Source organism: Vigna radiata, unplaced genomic scaffold (genome assembly GCF_000741045.1).
Source record: "Vigna radiata var. radiata cultivar VC1973A unplaced genomic scaffold, Vradiata_ver6 scaffold_43, whole genome shotgun sequence".
NCBI classification, from domain to species: domain Eukaryota; kingdom Viridiplantae; phylum Streptophyta; class Magnoliopsida; order Fabales; family Fabaceae; genus Vigna; species Vigna radiata.
Window position 1 is genome coordinate 107,706 of NW_014542924.1, and position 21,847 is coordinate 129,552.

A 21,847-nucleotide genomic window follows, 5' to 3' on the forward strand; every position below is an offset into this window, starting at 1 on the left:
TGTTCTTAAACTAAGGAGACGAGTTTATAAAATTCTATTTATATCATAAAATTATTTTATAATAAAATATTCGGTCTCATTATTTTAATACTTCTACCAATTTTAATATTCTATTTTCTAGATTCTTACCTGTTATTTTTTTTTTACAACAGTAAAAAATAATAAAATTATTTTTATTATTATAATTATAAGAGTAAATATAAATAATTTTTATTTATTTTATAAATATTTCTTTATTATAAATAGTTATTTTAACAAGTAAGAAGCCAAATACAGAACTAACATTATTTTGCTGAGTATATCTTTCTAAGTTTGTAAGACATATTCTGTATCAGAGAAATCGTTGCAATTGACCTGAATAGCCCTGTGTCTGAGAACTGAGAAAGTAAATTAAGAATTTCCCTTTACATATATATAAAGTAAATAATTGAAGTGAAGATTAAGATAAACGAAAAGAAGTGGTCCGAATTGATTTGAGTCTGACCTGCCTCTACCTCACAACTCCAACATCAGCCATAACTTCAAGAGGGTCCCTTTTCTGCCTCAACATTCAGAGGAATTCATGTACCAATACACTACAACACTTCCTCTGCCCTAAAACAAGTGAACAATGAAAAAAAAAGACAAACTTTCTCACCAATCTCATTCTCACCCAACTACCCTCTTTCTAGTTCTTTCAGCCTTCTCCTCCACATTAATTGGAATTGGGTTTTTCGCTATATTTCTTTCTGGGTAGTTCTTCTTCATAGCATTGGACTGTGTTGATCTATCACTGTTATTGAAGCTATGAACTCTCCATTTCATGCCCCTTCATCATCAGCATCTTCTTCTTCTTCTTCTTCCTCCCATGTGCTTCGTCCTCCTCCATGCCTCACTCATGCTTCTCGTAACCTCAAGTATCCTCTGTAAGTGTTCCACTTTTCATGATTCTGATGCTTTTGTATTTTTCTTTTCTGTCTGACCTATGTTTTTCCTATCCAACACCTTTTCCATTTCATCCCTGTAACGGATTCTTGGCGTGACTTGAATTGGAGTTAATTAATCAGAATCACAGTAAAGAGTGTCCGTTCTAAATTTTAATTTATTGGTACTGGCATTTATAAGAAGGATTATTGGACAATGTTTTTATAAATAATGAAAATGGCATTTCTCAGATAATGATGCAGGTATTCAAGATTATGATTTACTCTTTGGATGGTAAGGTTGCTACTTAAGCTTAATTGTGGAGTGGAGTTTAATTTTACTTAAATGATAGGTTTACCTGAGCAAATATCCTTAGAATCAAGCACTCTTTGTTTTCTTTTCAAGTTTATTGTCCATGAACATAAAATTTCGCAGATTTAAACTTTAGTTGCATTTTTTCCCTGAAGCTGCAAACTGCTACACTTTATTCCAATCATTTTTTATGTGGATAATCTTTGCGGCATTGAGTTGTCAAAGTCCAACTTTTCTTGGCCTTCTAAAATTCAATATGATCATATTTGACACCTATTACAAAAGTGTGTAGCCTTTGGGTCAAATTTGTTACTAAAAATGTCAAGATTAACAACAACGTATGTAACTTTTTTTTATGTTAATAGGTTGTTGCCACAGACAGTCTGTACCTATCAGAAGAAGTATCGCTGCTTTGGAGCTCATATAGAGGCTTCTTTTAATATTATTCCCTTGAAAAATTACAAATCCTTCAGAAGTTCTCCATGGTGGTCTGAAGCACAATCCCCGGTTTCCAACCAATCACTCAACAAACAGTTGTTCTCAGTAGGATCTTTAGCAACTTCTACGTCTCAAGATGTTTCTGATACAACTCGTATTGGTGATGATAAGATTGGAGTGTTACTGTTAAACCTTGGAGGTCCAGAGACTCTAGAAGATGTGCAGCCTTTTTTGTTTAACCTTTTTTCCGACCCGGTAATACACTTGGTTTTACACACTTTGCATTTGAGCTGTCATTTGTTATCCTTCAGTTCCTTTAGGTTGATAGTAACTTGAAATTATCAATTCTTTTGATATTATGTACAATCACACAGGATATAATACGATTGCCAAGGATATTTAGTTTTCTTCAAAAGCCATTGGCCCAATTTGTATCGGTTGTAAGGGCCCCAAAGAGCAAAGAAGGCTATGCTTCCATCGGTGGTGGCTCTCCTCTCAGACGTATGACTGATGCACAGGCATGACTCTTCCTATCAATTTGTTTCTTTTCCGATATGACATATTTTATAGTCAAATTTGTAAATAGATACTTCCAATTTCTATTTCCACAAATTGACCTGATTATATTTGAGAGGGAGTTGAGCTGTTTATATTTACCATACATGAAATTTGTCGCTTGCCAATTTTCTCAACTTGAGGTTATGTAAGGCGAAAGAACAGCCCAAAAGTATATACAAAAATTTCAAAGAGATTTCTAGAAATCAGTGTCATGTGCATTTCAATTTCATTTAGCTATTGTATTTATAGATTATAATTAATATATGTGGATACTATTATAGTAGAATTTTTTTTTCCCGGTAGGTATTTTAAGTTACTAACCTGGGCAAGGTTATACTGTCAAGTCATCTTTAATAATTTTCCAACCAACTAAATCAAGGTTTTCAAATTTCAGTGATCCATTTAGATTTTACAACCAATTTATAATAATATGGGATACATTACATAATCATTCCCTTAAATAGGTACTTTTGTTTGACTCTATTAGTTTCCTAGTAGCCCTGGTTCATCTAATGAGCTCCTTCACAGGCTGAAGATTTGAGAAAATCTCTTTGGGAAAAGAATGTCCCAGCTAAAGTATATGTTGGAATGCGTTACTGGCATCCTTTCACTGAAGAAGCTATTGAGCAGGTAGTTCAGATGTAAACTGCAAAAGAATTTGCTTAAGATCATGTCATTGGTGGATTCTCTTCCCTATTATTGTCCTTCAATCTGAGTTAAAAGATGTAGTTCTGTGCTTCATATTCTAAAAGGAAGCTTGCAACATTTCAAAGGGTTGCTTGAAGCAATTGTCTTTGATAATGCATTATTGGGCAGCTTCCATGTAGCCAATGTGTTCTATCCTTGTGAAGTTGTCTTTGCCAATACCAATTAAATCTGACTCCTAAACTTTTTACTAAGATTTTCAGTAATTAGCTTGAAATATTTTCTTGTCTCTTCATACTGTATGCAAGTGAGCACAATTCACATGCTTATGTGAACACAAGTGTTGAGCTCTGATTAGCAAAGAAAGACTAAACGATAGTATTGAAAATAAATCTTAAAGAATCATGAAATTTTATTAAAATTGTGAGAACTTTTGGAATGATATTTATCATTTATCCTTTTTGTGATTTCTTGCCTACCTGATTATAATTAATTTATTCGGTCAAATATATTGTGTAGATTAAAAGGGATGGAATTACAAAGCTTGTTGTTCTTCCACTTTATCCTCAATTCTCAATCTCAACCAGTGGATCAAGCCTACGTCTGCTGGAGAATATATTCCGGTGATTATTGAAAAAAAAATTATCTCATTTATTATACTTCAAATATATAAACTATCTAACTTTCTGTTATATTGTGAATTATTGTTGGTTCTTCAGAGATGATGAATATCTAGTCAACATGCAGCACACGGTAATACCATCATGGTATCAGCGTGAAGGATACATAAAGGCCATGGCAAATTTAATTGAAAAAGAGCTGAAGAGTTTTGACTGCCCTGAGGAGGTTCAACAATTTTTTAATCTTTTTAAATTTAAACTACTTATAAAAAGGGCATGGTTCCTTGACGTTTTTAATAATTCAAATCTTGACCGTTGGATAACAGATTGCAAACTAACTATGCTTGATTTCATCATACTTTTAAGATATATCTTACTTTGTTTTATTGAGATTGCTCTGTTGACAACTATTGTTATTACTTTATATCTTCGTTTGGCATTGCTGAGAAGTATATTTCCTGCAATTTAGTTTGATAGGGCAAACTATGGTTTAGGAAATTATAATTCTGTACTGGGAAGTTATTAGGTAGTTGTTTTTATATTATTTCGGGATTAGGCAGTTATAGGGTATGATATGACAGTTATAGTGATGTAGACTTTTAAAAAGACCATAAAAATTAAGTCATCAGATTTTTATTGTTGATGTTTTGGCGGAAACTTCCTGTTAGTGTGAACCCTTGTATCTGATGATGTTTGTACTTAAATCTAGCCTAAAAATCAACTTATTTCTATAATTCAGTATTCGTGTGTGCTCAACAAATGGTCTAACCTTGTTTCTTTTGCAAGTATGAAACCCGGCAGAATGAAATGCAATCAAAACAGGTGCAAGTTCTGCGATTGTAATTCACAAAAATTTGTGTTTCAGAAACTGTGGCACATGGATTATAGCTTATCATGGGCGGATTAGAAGGAGGGAACAAGGTCTCTTTGAGAAGAAACTATAGAAAAGTATTTTGGATGAATTTCTTATTTGATCATTGGATTGCAATAGTATAAATATACAAATTGATAGCCTAATTGGAAAGAGTTAGAAGGGAATAAACTCCACCAATTTAATATCAATTATAATAATTGATATTTAACACTAATAATTAAATTAAATAAAGAGAAAGTAAATTTACAAGAATTAGGTAATAAAGGCTAATTATTCCAATTTAAAACTAATTATTATAATTGATAGAAACAATGAGGGAGAAGTAGAATTCAAAGTTTAACGGATGGAACCTGATGTGAACTCCATTTCACAAGGACTGATTTAGGATCTTTAGGGTTAGAACCTTTAGGAAATTTGGAAAATTAATGAGAAGGTTGAGAATGGTCGATATCTTGAGCTATAGAACTCCAATTGGGGTGATTCCAAAACAAGGTGAAAGTCCACTTTCAAAACTTCAATTTAGGCTCAAGAATCACTTAATTTGGACATGTAGAATGAAAGTTATGTCTACGAAATAAACCTGGACAAAATTGTGAAAGGTGGAACAAAAGAATAACTCTTTTCAAAGGAGACAGAACACAAAGGATGGGAGAGTCCTTCCAAGGGTTCTTGAATCACTTAAAAACTTAGGAGAATTACTTTCACTAAGATAAAAGAGTTAAAACTGTAATATTTCTGCATAAAACTTCACTTTTTTTTTTATGCAAATGGATCAACTTATTAAAAGCTTTAACCATCAGAATTACAAAAGAGTTAATGGCTGATTGCAATTGAAATATGGCAACCAAAAGTCACCAAAAAGCTTCATCTTTGCGTCCTTTTGGTCTTCCAAAAGTTGATGACTAAGTGGCTAATTGGACCCTTATTACAACTTGAAATAAAACCAAAATAAAGCCCATTAATTGGTCAGTCAATTTTACAAACGATTGGACCATTATTTAAACAAACTAATTACTTAAAAATTGCTGCAAAGTGGCGCGTCCCATCATTGGTTGGATTTACATCATAACCTCCTTCGAGAAGATTCGTCCCGAATCTTATGGCTTTATTTTCCCACTAGTTTTATTAAAAGTTTATTAAGTCCTTGGGAAGGACTTTATTTTTCCACAACTTGAAACTAATTCTTGTCCTCGAGGATCAAGTGCAATGCAACTTGAATAAATTTAGATTTGTTCCTTTCAATCGGTTTCAATCCGTGGAGTACTTCCCTTGCCAACACTCCCTCACCTTCATATGTAACAACAAATAACTCCATTTGTTGTGTTTCATTATCCTCGAGACTTTGTTTTTCATCAGCAGACTGGATGCATAATAAAGCACTATGAACAAGCTTCCTTTTCAAACGTGAGAGTTGGTGTATTTCATTCATGTGCCCATCCTTTTGTTATGAACAAGCTTCCATTTCAAACATGGAAGTTGGTGTATTTCATTCATGTGCCCATCCTTTTGTTCATATAAAATGACATCACAAACAATAGAAGAAAAATCATTGACAAATAAACTATTCATGCTTTCTTTTTCTTTTTTTTCATTTTCTCTTCTTTCTTTCTCTCATTCTTTCTCCACTCTCTTTTGCTTCTTTCTCTATTCTTTATTTTTCCATTTTCTCCTTCAGCCTATGTTGATCCTTAATAACTTGTCCTGGTGTCATAAATTTCAACTTAATTTGTTGTCTCTCATGCCTCCAATAAAGTGAGCTTTCATCAAGATTGAATGTTTTAAAACGAAGTCATGACCATCGTAAAAGAAGATGACAAGAGTCCATGGGAACAATATCACAAAATACTTCTTGCACACACTGTCTCGTAGTGAATCTAATCCATGCTTGATTCGGATGAGAGCTTGTTTTCTCCACCAATCTTTTGCTCACAACACTTTGGTGCTTCCCTGATCGTATGCAACTAAACATGGGTGACCTTTGATCAAACACCTTGTGTAGAAAACTTCTATCACCATTCCAAACCTAGAGCCGAAGCTCTAATACCAAATGATGTGAACCCCATTTGCTCAATGATTGATTTAGGATCTATAGGACTAGAACCTTGTAGGAAATTTGGAAAATTAGTGAGAAGGTTGACACTATTTTAGAAACATCAATATTTCAAGCTATAAAACTCCGATTTGGGTGATTCCAAAACAAGGTGAAAATTCATGTTCTAAACATCAATTTAGGCTCATGAATCACTTAATCTGAACACATAGGAACGATGAGATAAACATGGATAGAATTGTGAAAGGTAGAAGGAAGAATCACTCTTTCTGAGGGAGGTGACACACAAAGGATGGGAAGTCCTTTGATACTACCAAGGGTTATTGAATCACTCTAAGACTTAGGAAAATTACTGTCACTAAAATAAAAGAGTTAAAACTCTAATATTTCTCCTTAAAACTTCACCTCTTTTTTTTTTTGAAAATGGTTCGGCTTATTAAAAGCATTAGACATCATAATTAAAAAATAGTTAATGTTGTAACTGAAATGTGGCAACCAAAAGTCACTCAAAAGTATTCAGTTTTGCATCCTTTTGGTCTTTCAAAGGTTGATGACTAAGTGCCCAATTGGGCCCTTATTACAACTTGAAATAAAACCAAAATAAAGCCCATTAATTGATTAACTCAAAACATAATTTGGTCAGCCAAGTTTACTAAGGATTGGGCCATTTTTTAAACAAACTAATTAAAAACTGCAGAAAAGTGGCATGTCCTCATTGGTTGGATTCACATCAGAACCAAACTTAAATTTTTAACTGCAAAGGACAGTTTTGTAAGATTCGAGAAATTAGGGGTTTTAAAAATAAAGTTGTTTTGAGGGTTTGGAATTTTATTTGGAGATTAGTGTTCTTGAGTTTATATTTTTGTTAGAACATAATTGTTAAGTTATTTTTTTATTTTTATATTTTTTTGTCTAGGGAAAAAAGGGTCTTCTACCTTTATTTAATTGGTGTAGAAATTAATTAAGAGAGGGTGTAAAAAAGAAAAGTATGCAAATTAAATAATTTGGATATTTAATAAAATAATATTATGTAAATCTTTTAAAAGATTTAGTTGTTGTTATTTTAAAAATTAGTTAAATGGAGATACGAGATATAATCTTAGTGGGTTTAAAGATTAAAAGAAATATTATTATTAGATAAAATCATTATTAGATATTGTAGATTTTAAGAAGATTTGGTGGTTGATGATATTTTAAAAGGTAGTTAAGATAGAATAAGAGAGGAAATTTTAGTGGTTTTAGATATAAACTGAGAGATTTTATTAAGATTAAAAGGATAGAGATAGAATAGAAGAGGATAAAAAGGAGAAGAGTAAAAAGGGGTTGGCATTTTGTTACCCTATAAGGAAAAAACGAAAATTAGAAAGATAAGGGAGGGAAAAGATGTTTCTAGGAGAAAATAGAGCCGAGAACGGGGCATCAAAAGTGGGAGGACTGGTGATGTTGTGAAGTTTTCTTGGTGATCCTGGAAACAAAAATCGTATGAGACCAGGTAAGGGGAGTGACTGGAATTACCTTGTGTGTGTGTAGGGTTTGACATTGTATGATATTCTTTATTATATGTTGCAATTTGTATGATTGTTGGTGTGCATGGTAAATTTGGAGTGATGATGATGATGGGTGATGTGAAAGTGGGTGAAAGTGGGAGAGAGAAGAAGAGTTAAGTGTGATGCGGGAAGATATGGTTTGGTAGTAATGACTCTTTCGGTCGTATGATGCGGGAAAGAAATTCTCTTCGACCGTGTGATGCGGGAAGAGGATGGTCTAATAGTGGTGAATCTTCGTCCGGGTGATGCGGGAAAGAGATTTTATTTGGATGTCTGATACGGGAAGAGGATGTTGTGTGACTCATAATAAATTAGTTATGGTGGTTAGGTGGTGTGGTAGTGTTGAGGAAATAGACCATTGAGTGTTGATGTTTTTGTGATGTTAATGTTGTGATGGTAACGTTGTGATAATATGTTTATGATTTGGTTATTATTGTGGTTAATATAATTGTATATTGTATGATAAGATGATTTTGGTTGCTCACCCTGGAAGTTGTCGTTGTGGTTTCCACCTACGATGATCGTACTTGTACGGGAGTAGATGGTTTGCAGATAAGACCGTATCTGAGTAGCTGGCGAGAGTTGAGATGTTATGTTCGGGGATTTATTATTTACTTTCTATTATTTAAAAGTTTTTCCGGGTTTGGTATATTTATGTAAAAGTGATATTCATAGATTTTCAAACAACATTTATGGTTATGTTTAGCTTTCGTATTTTTAATCAAATAAAGATTATTATCTTTCATGAATGTTTTATAGAAGAGTTTTGAAAAAAAAATAGCACCATGACATCTCAAAAAATCGGGATGTTACAAGTTTCCTTATTTAAGCCTTAGGGATGAGGCTGCTTCTGTACTGGGAGGCATTGATAAGTAAAAATCTGATTTAAGCTGTTACAATTCTGCATTAATAAGTTGAGGCAATAATTTCAATATTAATTTCAGATTACACAGACATAGGTTATGATTTAGCAAACATAGTGGTATATAAGTTGTGTAATAGACCATTAAAGAGAAATTAAGGTGTTAGATTGTCATTTCCAGTGTTTTGGAGAAGGAAACTCGCTAGGGGGAAACCTTGTGTTTGTTTACAATGTACTCAAATTTGGCTTAAAAAGCAGATCATTTCTATACTTTAATCAGAATCCAGTGTTTGTTTATTCAGTCCAGCATATTTGCACTTGTTTCTGTGTTTGTATGAGTCCAAGTAATTCATGCTTGTTGCAGGTGATGATATTCTTCAGTGCACATGGGGTGCCTCTGGCCTATGTGGAAGAGGCTGGTGATCCATACAAGGTTGAAATGGAGGAATGTGTGGATTTGATCATGGAAGAACTTGAGACGAGAAAGATAACTAATGCCTACACCCTTGCTTATCAGGTAACTCCTTTTTGTTTTCCCCAGCAGTTTATTCTCTCTAAGTTCTGATTTCTATTACTTTTTCTTTTTTAGATTTTCTACTAAAATGCCGTTATATTGCCCTCACCGAAATCATAATTGGAAATTCTCTCAGTTGAGTGATTCAGTAGGCAATAATATTCAATAATAGATCGTCATGTTCACCAACGCTCACATAAAGAAAGCTCCTTGCTAGAATTTCTTTACAATTAGTCCGTCTATTGGAATTTTGTGACTCAAACAGCATTTGGTTGAAAGAATCAAAACTGTTAAATAAAAATATATTCATATTCTATTTTTTAGGAGGATTTTAGGCATTATTTAAATTAATTAATTTAGCATATATTTTTTAAAAGTCAGTTACAAATTATGTAGTATAAATATTTATGCTTATGCTCAATAAAAGATATCAGTTTCCCTTTTATTCTTNTGCCTCTTATACGTTAAAATCAACAATTGGTATCAGAGCAAAAAGGATCTTACGGGATCTGTGATATAACCCATAAACACCTACAACCACAAAATAGCCACCACACATAAAATGGAATCTCAAACCTCGTTTGCTACGGTTTCTATACATGTATTTGATGGACAAAACTATCAAATGTGGGCTGTCAAAATGGAAGCATATCTAGATGCTAACGATGTATGGGAAGCGGTAGAACAAGACTACGAAGTGGCTCCCTTGCCAGATAATCCTACGATTGCTCAAATGAAAAATCACAAAGAAAGCAGACTTCGAAAGTCCAAAGCCAAATCAATTTTGTTCACAGCGGTATCTCCAGTCATTTTCAACAGAATAATGACATTGAAAACGGCACATGAAATCTGGAAGTTTTTGAAGGAAGAATATGAAGGCAATGAGAGAGTCAAAGGAATGCAAGCTTTGAATCTGGTTCGAGAACTTGAGATGCAGAAGNTGAAAGATTCAGAGACGATCAAAGATTATGCGGACAAACTTCTCGGCATTGCAAACAAAATACGTCTTCTAGGCACTGAGATTCCTGACTCTCGAATTGTTCAAAAAATACTTGCAACAATTCCAGAAAGATATGAAGCCACATTGANTTCCTTGGAGAACTCAAAAGATCTCTCTACTATTACCTTGGCAGAACTTTTGTCAGCACTTCAGGCTCNAGAACAAAGAAGACTCATGAGAGAAGAAGGTCACATTGAAGGGGCTTTGGCAGCTAAATTGCTGAAAAAAAGGTTAGGAAGTTCCAGCCACAAAAATTATAACAAATCCTCTAATGTTTTTCCATCATGTCCTTTTTGTAAGAAAAATAATCATCCACATACAAAGTGTTGGTGGAGGCCAGATGTGAAATGCCATAAATGTGGACAATTAGGGCANNTGGAGAAAATATGCAAGTCATCAGAAAAACAAGAGAATGTACAAGTTGTGGTTGAAGACGGTGGAGAAGAAGAACTTTTTGTTGTTTCTTGTTTTGCCACTACAAGATCAACAGAAAGTTGGCTAATTGATAGTGGTTGCACGAATCACATGACTTACGATCAAAAATTATTCAAAGATCTTGATGCAACCTACAACACAAATGTCAGAATTGGAAACGGGGCAAAAATAACAGTGAAGGGTAAAGGAACCATCGCGATCAAAGGTTGCACAGGATTGAAATTAATTACTGATGTTTTATATGTTCCTGAAATTGACCAAAACTTGTTGAGTGTTGGCCAACTTCTAGAGAAAGGGTATAAAGTTTTATTTGAAGATAAAAGTTGCATGATTAAAGATTTGGATAATAAAGAGTTGTTCANAGTTCAAATGAAAGGCAAGAGCTTCGCCTTGAATTTGATTAATAAAGAGCAATTTGTTGTGCACAAGGTTGAAGATAAAATGCAGGTACAAGGGTTGTTTGAATTGGAAGACAAATCATCCGTATGTACAACTTTGCAATATGGAAAACAAACGAGGTTGCATTTTCCAAAACACAAATGGAGAGCAACAAACAAGCTGCATAATGTCGGAAGACCTAAAAGAATACCATCTCTGAATGGCAAGTAAAGCTAGTGGGTGTTAAAGTTGGTGGAAGTCAAATTAAACCAGAAAAATTAGAAGAAGAAAAACATCCTAAGACAACTCTTCCTGAAACAAAAGCTGAAAATGCGGAGCAACAAGGCAATACTGAAAAGGGGAAAGACGCTGACAACTTAGAGTTAGACGCAGTTTATGAAAAGATAAAGAAACCAAAAGTGATCAAGACTTTCAAAAGTAGAGGAACTTCAGGTGATACGGACAAGGACGAAAAGACTTAAAGTATGCTGACTTTGAGTCAAGGAGGAGTATTGGAATTTTGTGACTCAAACAGCATTTGGTTGAAAGAATCAAAACTGTTAAATAAAAATATATTCATATTCTATTTTTTAGGAGNATTTTANGCATTATTTAAATTAATTAGTTTAGNATATATTTTTTAAAAGTCAGTTACAAATTATGTAGTATAAATATTTATGTTTATGCTCAATAAAAGATATCAGTTTCCCTTTTATTCTTTTGCCTCTTATACGTTAAAACCAACAATATCTTCAAACATGCTATTTTATGATACCCTAGATCTGGGAACTTCTTTTAGGTTTAGAATTTCTTTTTCTGGATTTCTAACTGTTGGCTATAATATGTTGTTACAGAGTAGAGTTGGACCAGTGGAATGGTTAAGACCCTATACAGATGAGACCATAATTGAACTCGGAAAAAAGGGCGTGAAAAGTCTGCTGGCTGTCCCAATTAGGTAAATATGCTAGTTTTAGTTTACTCCTATTTTTCTTTATCTTCTCCACCTCTTTTCTTTGCTTCTCTCCATGCATTTTGTTAACCCTTGTTTAATTCACAGCTTCGTCAGTGAGCACATTGAAACTCTAGAAGAAATTGATGTTGAATACAGAGAATTGGCTCTAGAATCTGGTATACAAAATTGGGGGCGTGTTCCTGCTCTAGGATGTGAACCTACTTTCATTTCTGATTTGGCAGATGCTGTCATTGAGAGTCTCCCATATGTTGGTGCCCTGGCAGCCTCAGACCTTGAAGCTCGACAGGTACTCTGTTGAACACCCATATAAATTTATGTTTCATATTCTAGATGGAAATCTGCATGGCTTTTGGAGAACGGGTACATGTCACTGGAAGCACCAGTGAAGAGAGTCACATAAGTTGTAGTCCTGTAAAAGGAGGTAAAGGAAGATTAAGAATAACATTTTAAAATATTATTAAAAGGGATATTGAGGTAAACAGTATCTCCTGAGAATTTAGTTTTTAACTGAACCTCACAGCTTTTTGTGATTCATGTAATCAAAATGATAAAAGACTGTTGTTATTATTTTTATTTATTATTATATTCATGGTGGAAGTATTTCATTCAGTGTTCTTTTAAGCATTATTGAAAACTGACAGAATTTTCCGTAGATTTATTGATGATCTATTTTGTGGCTATATAGTTTCATCTTATAATCTGATTGAAAATTTGCACTCTCTGTCAGTCCCTTGTTCCACTGGGCAGTGTAGAAGAGTTATTGGCAGCATATGATACACAACGCAAGGAGTTGCCACCACCAGTTTTAGTGTGGGAGTGGGGTTGGACAAAAAGTGCTGAAACTTGGAATGGAAGAGTAGCAATGTTGGCTGTGCTTCTTCTTTTGTTTTTTGAAGTCACTACAGACAAGGGTTTGCTGCACCAATTCGGAATATGGCCCTCGCTTAGGTGAATGAAGAATCACCATGTGCCCTCTAAATACAGGATTTAGTTGAGTTCAGTTTTGATTCTTTGTCAGTACATGGCTTTTTATACTACAGTCAAATCATGTTCTTAACACAGTTTTTGAGTAGTTTTTATCATAGTCAAGCTACACTTTACAATGTGTTAATGCATGATTAGAGTAGTGTAAAAAGGTCTTGACAGTGGATCAATTTATATCCATTCAGTTTTGCTTGTATTTCAATAATTTAAGCATCACATGCTTCTCAGATCCAAGGCATGCACCCAGGAGTTCTCAAATGCAGTTTAGGTACTGTATTTGAGGATTGAGACGGGAGAGAAAATTTGTATCCTACACTGTTTTTGTATCTATTGTGAAAAACTATTATGCTGTTGTAGATGATGAGCAGTTGAGGCAATAACAAATTCTTGTGTGAAGTGGGAACTCATCGGAGAACACTAGCAGCTGTTATGTTTGCCAAGTTCAACAGAAGAGATTCTGTAAAAGGTGATGAAATTCTTGTTCAATTCTTTTGCACCTGAACCACACACAAGCACTGATGTAGACATTTAGCAAAACTTAACGAAGAAAGTTTAGGAAAAACGGATATCGCCTCATCTGAGTAACTCTCTACAAGCTTTGATGATGAACACTCAGTTTACGGATGAACAGTATTTTTTTAGTAAAGTTACAGTTTTTGCAGCGCTTTCAAACGTTTAAAGTTTCTACATGAGTTCAATTAAAAAAATACTAGTTAAGGTGATGCTAAAGTTGCTACATAGAGTAAGATTGGAGGATAATAAATGGGAAACCAAGGAACAAAGTGGAGCGGAAATGGAAATAAAAAATAATGGAGACATCTTCCCTCGCTTCTCTTTCACTGTCTATCACAATAAGGGTGTATTAAGAGAAAATCACTTTAAAAAATGTTTATTTTGTTATAATATAAAAAGATATCTTATAATGCTTTCAGTATTTTACTAGTACTAAATTAAGAAACAAAAATCATTTTATTGGACGTTTTACTTCGTTTTAAGCAGTTACAATTATCACAGCTAGTTTCTGGCATGAAACAAAAAATATGCACATCAAATAGAAAGACAAATCTGCAACGTAAGCAAGCAATTGTAGCTAGTTTTGAATGTAGGTTTCGCCGTAGTTAAATAAAAAGGCAAACACATGTACAAACAAGTAAAAGCTGTGTTTAAGGTTTTTAGAAGGTTCCATGGGAAGAAAAACTGTAGTTTCTAGAAACCAGGGAAAGTTAAAAAAAATTGTTATAAGACTTGCACCTGAAACTCACAAACCTCAGGTCACGACACATAATCAGATAACATAATTACAAGTAATTTGTAAACTGAAGCAGATGTTGTTTCCCTTTTAGTTTCCCTCCTATCTCCTTACTCACCAAGACTGAATGAGAAATCACCAATTCCTCACAACAGCTTTCAATAATACCAACTCCAAATGTAGACAAAAATGAAAAGAAAATATGAAGAGCCGGTTGTAAAGAGATCATTCACTAAAATCAAAGCTTCCACTGTGAGAGCTGCTGCCATTACGACTATGCAAGGAGAGGCCTCTCATGTGGCCAGACAAATTAGAGCCATCCTTGTTTTCCTGAAAAAACTTCTCCCTCTCAACATGCTTTGCAGGTGGTGGTGGAATTGCCACATGATTAGAAACATTGCCATTCTGTTTTGGCCGTGGTGGTGGGATCACAACAGGCGGAGATCGAGTGTCGGCTTCACGGGATGGCAGGATCACAACAGGTGGAGATCGAGTTTCAGCATCTCGAAATTGTGTCTCTATTGAGAGTGGTCTTATTAATGGACGATTGAGTCTCTCCCCAAGTAAACCCAAGGGAGGGTTGTCGGTTTCTGTCTCCTCATCTTCAGGTCTTGCACAAGCCTTTCCCTTACGTAATCTGCAAGGAATTAGCCAAACAGAGATTAAAGAATTTGGAATATTCAGTATCATCCTACATTACAAAAGTGTAATAAGTTGAATTCCAAAAACAGGGAAGGCACCTTCGGACTAACTGTTCAGGCTCCTCTTCTTCCTCTGCTTCCTCATGGTTGAACCGAGTTGCTGTTGCTGTAGCTCTGCCAGCAAGAAGATCATCATGTCTTGCGAGAACTTTCTGAAGTTGCTCATTCAATTCAATTGCCCGAGATACTATCCTTTCATCTCTGCAAAAGACCAATGCAAAACCAGTTTAAGGAACAAATTAACCATATAATGATAATAAAAAACTGGGTTGTGCATGCACAAATATATAAACGTTTGGAAAATTACAAGGAAAAAACTACTTGCTAAAGGTATTCTAGTCTGGGAATAATTAACTACTCAACTCATTGAGTATTAGTTACTGACTAGAAATGTTCAATGACTTATTTCTTAATAAAACTACAAATGTTCTGTGAGTATATGTATACCTATTGTGGGTTTCCCATATAAAATCTACATGCACATGTTCATCTAAGGTTCTGGTCTCGCCCGCTTTGAATACGTGTAAGGTACAGTGGATATGAGTATATATTATTAAACAATATTAACAAAGTTTCCTCAACTTTCTTTTTTGGGTTCGCTAATTAGTATAGGATGAGTGTCAAACAAAAAATCTTAGATTAGAGCTACCAATACACTAGAAGCAAAGGCATCGAAAGAAATTAATAAACAGAAAGATGAAGCAGCCTACCGAGAAGCCATCACAAGATGCATAACCCTTTGCTTTTGAAAAGAACATTGTTCTACAAGGTCAAGGGTGAATTCATCCCTTGCTCCCTACAAAAGAAAACATTTACAAAGTAATAGTTAGAAGGGAATTACTTTTAGATTCTAAAACTCACTCTAGGGTTGGGAGTCACCTGAGGATTTTGAGCATCAACAGCATCCAGGACCTCTTTTAGTACTTCTAATGCATTGCTAGCCTTTTGAATAATGCTACAAAAGACATGTACATTAAAATGAGATATGAAAAAAGAGTTTCAGAAAGAACTTATCAAAACAAAATCACCCAAAATAAGATTTTGAAAATACTACCTCTCATCATTCATTTCATTTAACATAAATATTCATATTTGACTAAATCTTTTTTTATCCCAGTTTCCATCTATATAACTAAAGCAAATAATTCCTCTTGCTACAATAAAACATTTGAAATATTCATCTACAGAAGGATTTTTTAAAGATCTTATCAATCACAATTTTACTAAAACTGAAGCAAAAGTCACCTAGATTCAGGGACAGTCTGGGACTCAGCTTGCGGAGCAACTGCTTCATGTCTAGGAGCAGCCTGTTCCCTGTTTGGTACATTATTAGTCCTACTAGGTTGTGAACTAGGATGGTTCGATTGGACCACTTGATCCCTTTGAGAAAACTGCACTCCGGCACTCTGTAAAAAGAATAAAACCAATGTCATGACCTTGTTTTAGTGATGTTCAAAGAGCACATAAATTATAATGACAGGTATTGGAAAAACAAATGCATTCCCGAGCGACCATTGTTTTTGTAGCAACTACTTGTATTATGTACAAAAGGACTAGAAAAGTGACAGTAGTCAATACTTTAAGAAACAAATAAAGAGAAGTTAATTAGCAATGGGTGACACTGGAAATGCTTACCATCCACCATATCATGCCTTGAGATCTTAATATATCATGCCCCTTTTGATACGACCAAGAGTTCTTACCATCATGTCAAAAGCTTAAACTGTAAATAGAAGTGCAACTCTAGACTCTAGGCTTGACTGAGGTTCGCCCTCAAACTGAGATCATTACAATTTACAAACATGTTGAACCTAGGATTTGAACCATCATGACATGTAACACTTTGGATCAGATGCAATCCAGTACTTATTTAAGCTATTGAATATGGATCTCGGCATTGAACTTTACTCGAAATTAAACATATACCTGTGCTACCTTCTACACATACCATTCCCTCCCTCCAAGAAACAATTTTCCCCGATCCTTGAAATAAGTAGAAGCATATCAAACATGCTATGATTAATAGTGCTTACCACCATACTAAAAGTTTAAGTTGTTAGCTAAGGCACAACTCTCAGACATGTAACACCCAGCATTACATGCAGACTCATTTCATTTATACCATAGAACATGGGCAACAAGGTTGAACCTGATGTACAAACCCAACATGTACTCTTGCGACCCTTTGGGCATACCACCATGGCACAAAGTTCCTTTCCCATTTAGTCATCATATTGCACTCTAAACTATATATGCTACTACCATATAACTATAACCTGACCATAATTACCAGGAGTTTTCTCTTTGCTTCATGTATCCAGTTTAAATATGAACACAAAAAAAATACCCTTCCAATAAGCAAGTAAAATTTCAATTGCTGCCAATTGAAAAACGACTGCTAGTCTCTTCTTATACTTTTAAAATCACAAACTATAAACTTTTTTTGCCTAGCTAACAGCCTAACCGCAGCTTATTAATCAAATGAATCCAGATCAAAACAATAAGAATGTCCTAGGGTTTTGTACGCAAATTTGTACCTATCACCAACTCATATAAAGTTAAAATACACTTTCTTTGCCTAGTCAACAGCCTGACCACATCTTATTAATCAAATGAATCCAGATCAAAACAATATGAATGTACTAGGGTTTTGTATGCAAATTTGTACTTACCACCAACTCATAATATGCATTATAATACTGTGGAAACTTTCCAGACGCACCACCAAGGGATGTTTGTGTGGCATCTAATAGGAGAAAGATCCTCTCCCTCACAGGCAAGTCAGACTGCAACCAAAGAGCAAGAGAGAATAAAAAAGAGGTTAAGAAAAAATGACAATGATAGATAACAGAAGTCTTTGCAGTGAACACTAACCTTTCTCTTCACAATTTTTACTAGAATGGGAATAACTCCAGAATCAATCACCTGCTCATGAATATGCTCTCCAATATTGTTCATCAACATTTCCAGCAACTAGAAAAGCAAAATATATCAAAGATGGTTACATAGAACACTACAGAACAGGAAAGCAAGAAATGTAAATATTTAACACAAGAATGTCAAATAACCAAGATTTCCTGTATCAGATACAGTCAAAACCATATGGTTTCAAACTGTGTTTATACAAGTTTTTCAGCATAGGTTACAACTTTTAGAAATTCACACAAAAAATAATGAGTAACTAAATTCATGATAAAGTAATTATTCTCACCATGACAGAATAAAGTTGAGTATCAGGGTGTTTACTTCCTAGTCTCTTTTTTATAGCTTTGACAACATCTCTAGCTTGCCTGCATATTCAAAAGATGTGATTGTTAAAAACAGAAACAATGTATGGATTATCCTGACAATCCAACATGTTCATCCATGTTCATAATCAAGTGAACATGATCAAGCCCGGATAGGGTGAACAAGAACCATGAACTTGATTTGAATTGTAAATTAAGAGCTCCTTTAGATTTGATCTTTAGGACTTAGTTGTTTCTTTTCCTTCAAAACCTCTACAAGATTTCAATCATAAGATACTGTTAGGTTTCTTGATAGAAGAAACCGATTCAAAGATGTTTTCAATCATAGAAAACACAAAAAAAATACCCTCTAGGAACTGTATATGTCTCGTTTATTCATTTCTCAACAGTCATACAACAAGAACACTGTCAAGGGATGATGTTTCCCTTCTCACAGGACACTAAGAATCCTGTCTATACTCTCAACATACCAAAAACCGACCCCCACAACAACAAAAACCCAAACCCACCTACATTTATTCTTCTTTTAGGAAGACTATAACCTCCTAACTAACCAACTAACTATTTGTTTTCTTCCTTCTTACATAGACATTTAGTTTCTTAACAGATACTTTGAACACAATGTAAGCTATTGTAACCACACACTAACTATGGAGGGCGTATAATTGAAGGGTTACAACTTTTCCTTTTGAGAAAAAAAAATCGAATAAAAAAAGGTTTACCTAGAATGAAAAATAACTCATTCCTAAAAACCCAGCAATCAATTTCACCCAGACCAAAGAAAAATGGTCATTCATAAGGATTATCCTCCAACATCAAACACACAGTTAGCTACTTGGCAAAGCTCAGGTGGCAATGGTAAAGATCATAGGTTCGTTTCCTAAGCAAAGAAAGAAAAAACAAACATTCAAAAAGTTTCCTTAGTCAAAATCTGAAACGTAAAAGGTTATATATTAACAAATTTAAATGAGTTTAGTCTCATGTGATATAACTATACCATTGGCACCAACTGTTCATTCACATTGTTCAATCAGAAACAAGCAACATTGAATAAGGTTATAAAAGCATTTTGGTTACCTTCTATCATGAGCAACTAGCTCACAGATTTCAATATTTTTTGCCCAATCAGTTTCAGCTAGTTTCTCGCTTGTTGCACCATTGACTAGCTCAGCTGCCATCTTTTTTTCTAGATTTTAATCTAAAAATACATATAATATAAAACGTTAAAGGTATTTCAGAAGCAGGGGCAAACAGGCAACAAAGAGTTACCAAAGTTTGACAATTTACCAGCTATTGCTATAGAAAACAAGTTAGTCTGATAGAAATTCCAAAGGATACCGTAAAATTCAGATTTAAGATACACAAACAAAAATGTAAAGACAAAAATAAAATAAAAGGATGGCTTTAAATAATGAATAACATCAGTTGAAGACAAAATGGTGAACCAACTCTGTTTCACTATGAATAGCTTGACAGGAGAGCAGAAAAGCTCTCGCCAAAACCATTCTGAAGAATTTAGAGGCCAATGGTTTGTCCATATATGTAATTCAGAACAGAACATTATGTGTCATTTGATATCTTGCAGTGGAATAAAAGCTTGGCTTGTTGTTGTCGCTGTATGAATAACATGATAGAATGTAGAGTATCTCTTAGATCTTTGAGAAGCCAGTATCACATAGTTTTAGTCAAAAGTTAGCCTTAAACAAGTACAAAGCAAAAATTAGAGATTCATATCAATCAGACCGTTAATCATCATATTCATATATATACAACGTATCTGCAGAGAAATGGACAGTGAATGAAAAAACACAGAAAAAAACTGCAATCTCGACACTCATAATTTGAAACAATATCAAATCACCTTCAAGAAAATTAACCTCAGTCCAAAGTGAAAAGTGTCATCATGTCACAATAGCAATCGAAGTCTGAAGGGATATGTCATGCACTACCTGCAAAATAAATAAATAAAATCAAGAGGCCGAAAATTCAGAATACATGACTCAATTTCGGTTTCATAAAAAAAATGCATTGAAGAAAATAAGCCAAAACTACAATCTGTATGACCCTTACTAATCGAAGAAAGAAAAAAAGAAAAGAAAAAGTTTATAGCCAAGAAGGGCAAAAAACAGGAAATGATGAAATGAGACTGTGAACTATGAAATTAAAACTACTATCCATTGCTCCCATCTTTTTTTCCTCTTAAGCAAGCATAAAAATAATGGGTATCATAATTAAGCACAAAAAACAAGAACTGCTTCAGCATCTAACTGAATCGCGATACAACTTAAAGTAGTCTCAGATCTGAATTAAGGCACAACAACAAAACCCACAACTCGAAGAAACACAGTTGAAACTCAAGAACAGTGAAAACCTTCCAAAAATGAAAACTTTGGGGAGTTTGATCTTATGGGGTGAGAGTTAGCACCTGTGAAGACGGACACAACGATAGAGATGACGAGGAAGAAGGCGAGGAAACACTGATAGGCCCTAAAGAGCTTCAGCATTTGATTTCACAGAAGATCAAGTGCCAATTCTCTTACTTTTTTTTCTTTTTTCTTAACTTTAACCTTTTTTGGAATATGATGATTGTGAAATTCGCATGTGGGGTACTGTATTTCAAGGTTGTGAACAAATTGTTAGCTTGCGGAGAATAAGGTAAATGTATATAAGAGAGGGGATTTGCGTATGAAGTTCTTGCAATTATTACTAGCGAGGAATTAAATTAATTAAATATATAAAAAGAAATTAAGTGAAGAAATTATTATTATCATTATTTTTAATTATTATGGGAATTGAAAATAGGTAGGAAGAGAATCTAAGGTTGGCTGTTACGACGGTTTACTTCTTTGAAGAGACAGCACCGCCACCACAGAGCTGTCTGTCCCAAAAGCTAAATCTTCTCTTTCCAACCAATCCATCAAATTAATCATTGTTAAAGTTTTTTTTTTCTCATTGAATACTTAAGATAATTATTTTATAAAATAAAATTTTTATTTACCCATCTATCACTATTATTTGGTTATATTTTGAAAATGTATAATCTTTAATTAATTTTTTAAAAAATAAATATTTCGAACGTAAAATTAACAAGAATTTGATATTAATGACACTAACTTTGAACAAATATCACTATAATAATTTTTAATATCATTTTAATAAATTAATTTATATCCAACTCGACTTTTCTTTTAAAAGTGTAATATAAAATTTGTATTTCACATCATTTACTATCTAATAATTTTTTACAGATCAAATTGAAACTTAAGAAATCTAAATTGAGATTAGTGAGTACATTTGATGTCTCGTGTTAGTTTTTGGGTATGTGAACCATTTTCTTTTATTTATAATATAATAATATAAAAGTTAAAAAAATTATGTTTAAGAAATATATCAAGATTCGGTTATTTTAATATTTAAAATTTAAAGTATAAATAAAATTTTTATCAACGATTTTTATTATCTTAAAATATATCATATTTTTAAAAATCTTTTTTATAGAACTTTTTTTCTTTTTTTTGTTATTCTCTTTATTTATTTGAAGATCGAAGACAATTAG

General features: G+C 33.7%; 2 protein-coding genes across 4 annotated transcripts; one reads left to right on the forward strand and one right to left on the reverse strand.

The window, feature by feature from the left end:
- The first annotated feature begins 457 nt into the window (after positions 1 to 457).
- Positions 458 to 13,568, forward strand: LOC106752752 (ferrochelatase-2, chloroplastic). The gene is made up of 11 exons (XM_022777225.1): positions 458 to 905; positions 1,581 to 1,908; positions 2,028 to 2,171; positions 2,740 to 2,841; positions 3,376 to 3,479; positions 3,576 to 3,702; positions 9,174 to 9,326; positions 11,991 to 12,091; positions 12,194 to 12,395; positions 12,837 to 13,057; positions 13,451 to 13,568. Exons 1-11 carry the CDS (start codon positions 787 to 789, stop codon positions 13,452 to 13,454), a joined length of 1,605 nt encoding a protein of 534 aa, XP_022632946.1. The 5' UTR covers positions 458 to 786; the 3' UTR covers positions 13,455 to 13,568.
- Positions 13,569 to 14,345: 777 nt separating this feature from the next.
- Positions 14,346 to 20,935, reverse strand: LOC106752672 (TOM1-like protein 5). 3 transcript variants are annotated; one of them, XM_022777226.1, is made up of 11 exons: positions 20,717 to 20,935; positions 20,169 to 20,240; positions 19,369 to 19,489; positions 18,255 to 18,333; positions 17,918 to 18,016; positions 17,716 to 17,829; positions 16,289 to 16,449; positions 15,923 to 15,998; positions 15,754 to 15,839; positions 15,083 to 15,244; positions 14,346 to 14,979 (listed from the first exon to the last, which is right to left on the reverse strand). In XM_022777226.1, the coding sequence occupies exons 3-11, from the start codon at positions 19,467 to 19,469 to the stop codon at positions 14,568 to 14,570; spliced, it is 1,290 nt and encodes a 429-aa protein (XP_022632947.1). In that variant the 5' UTR covers positions 19,470 to 19,489; positions 20,169 to 20,240; positions 20,717 to 20,935; the 3' UTR covers positions 14,346 to 14,567. The 3 variants fall into 3 exon arrangements, with proteins under 3 accessions (XP_022632947.1, XP_014489890.1, XP_022632948.1); XM_014634404.2 differs by having other exon boundaries at positions 20,153 to 20,240; XM_022777227.1 differs by lacking the exons at positions 19,369 to 19,489; positions 20,169 to 20,240; positions 20,717 to 20,935 and adding an exon at positions 19,014 to 19,035.
- Positions 20,936 to 21,847: the final 912 nt, after the last annotated feature.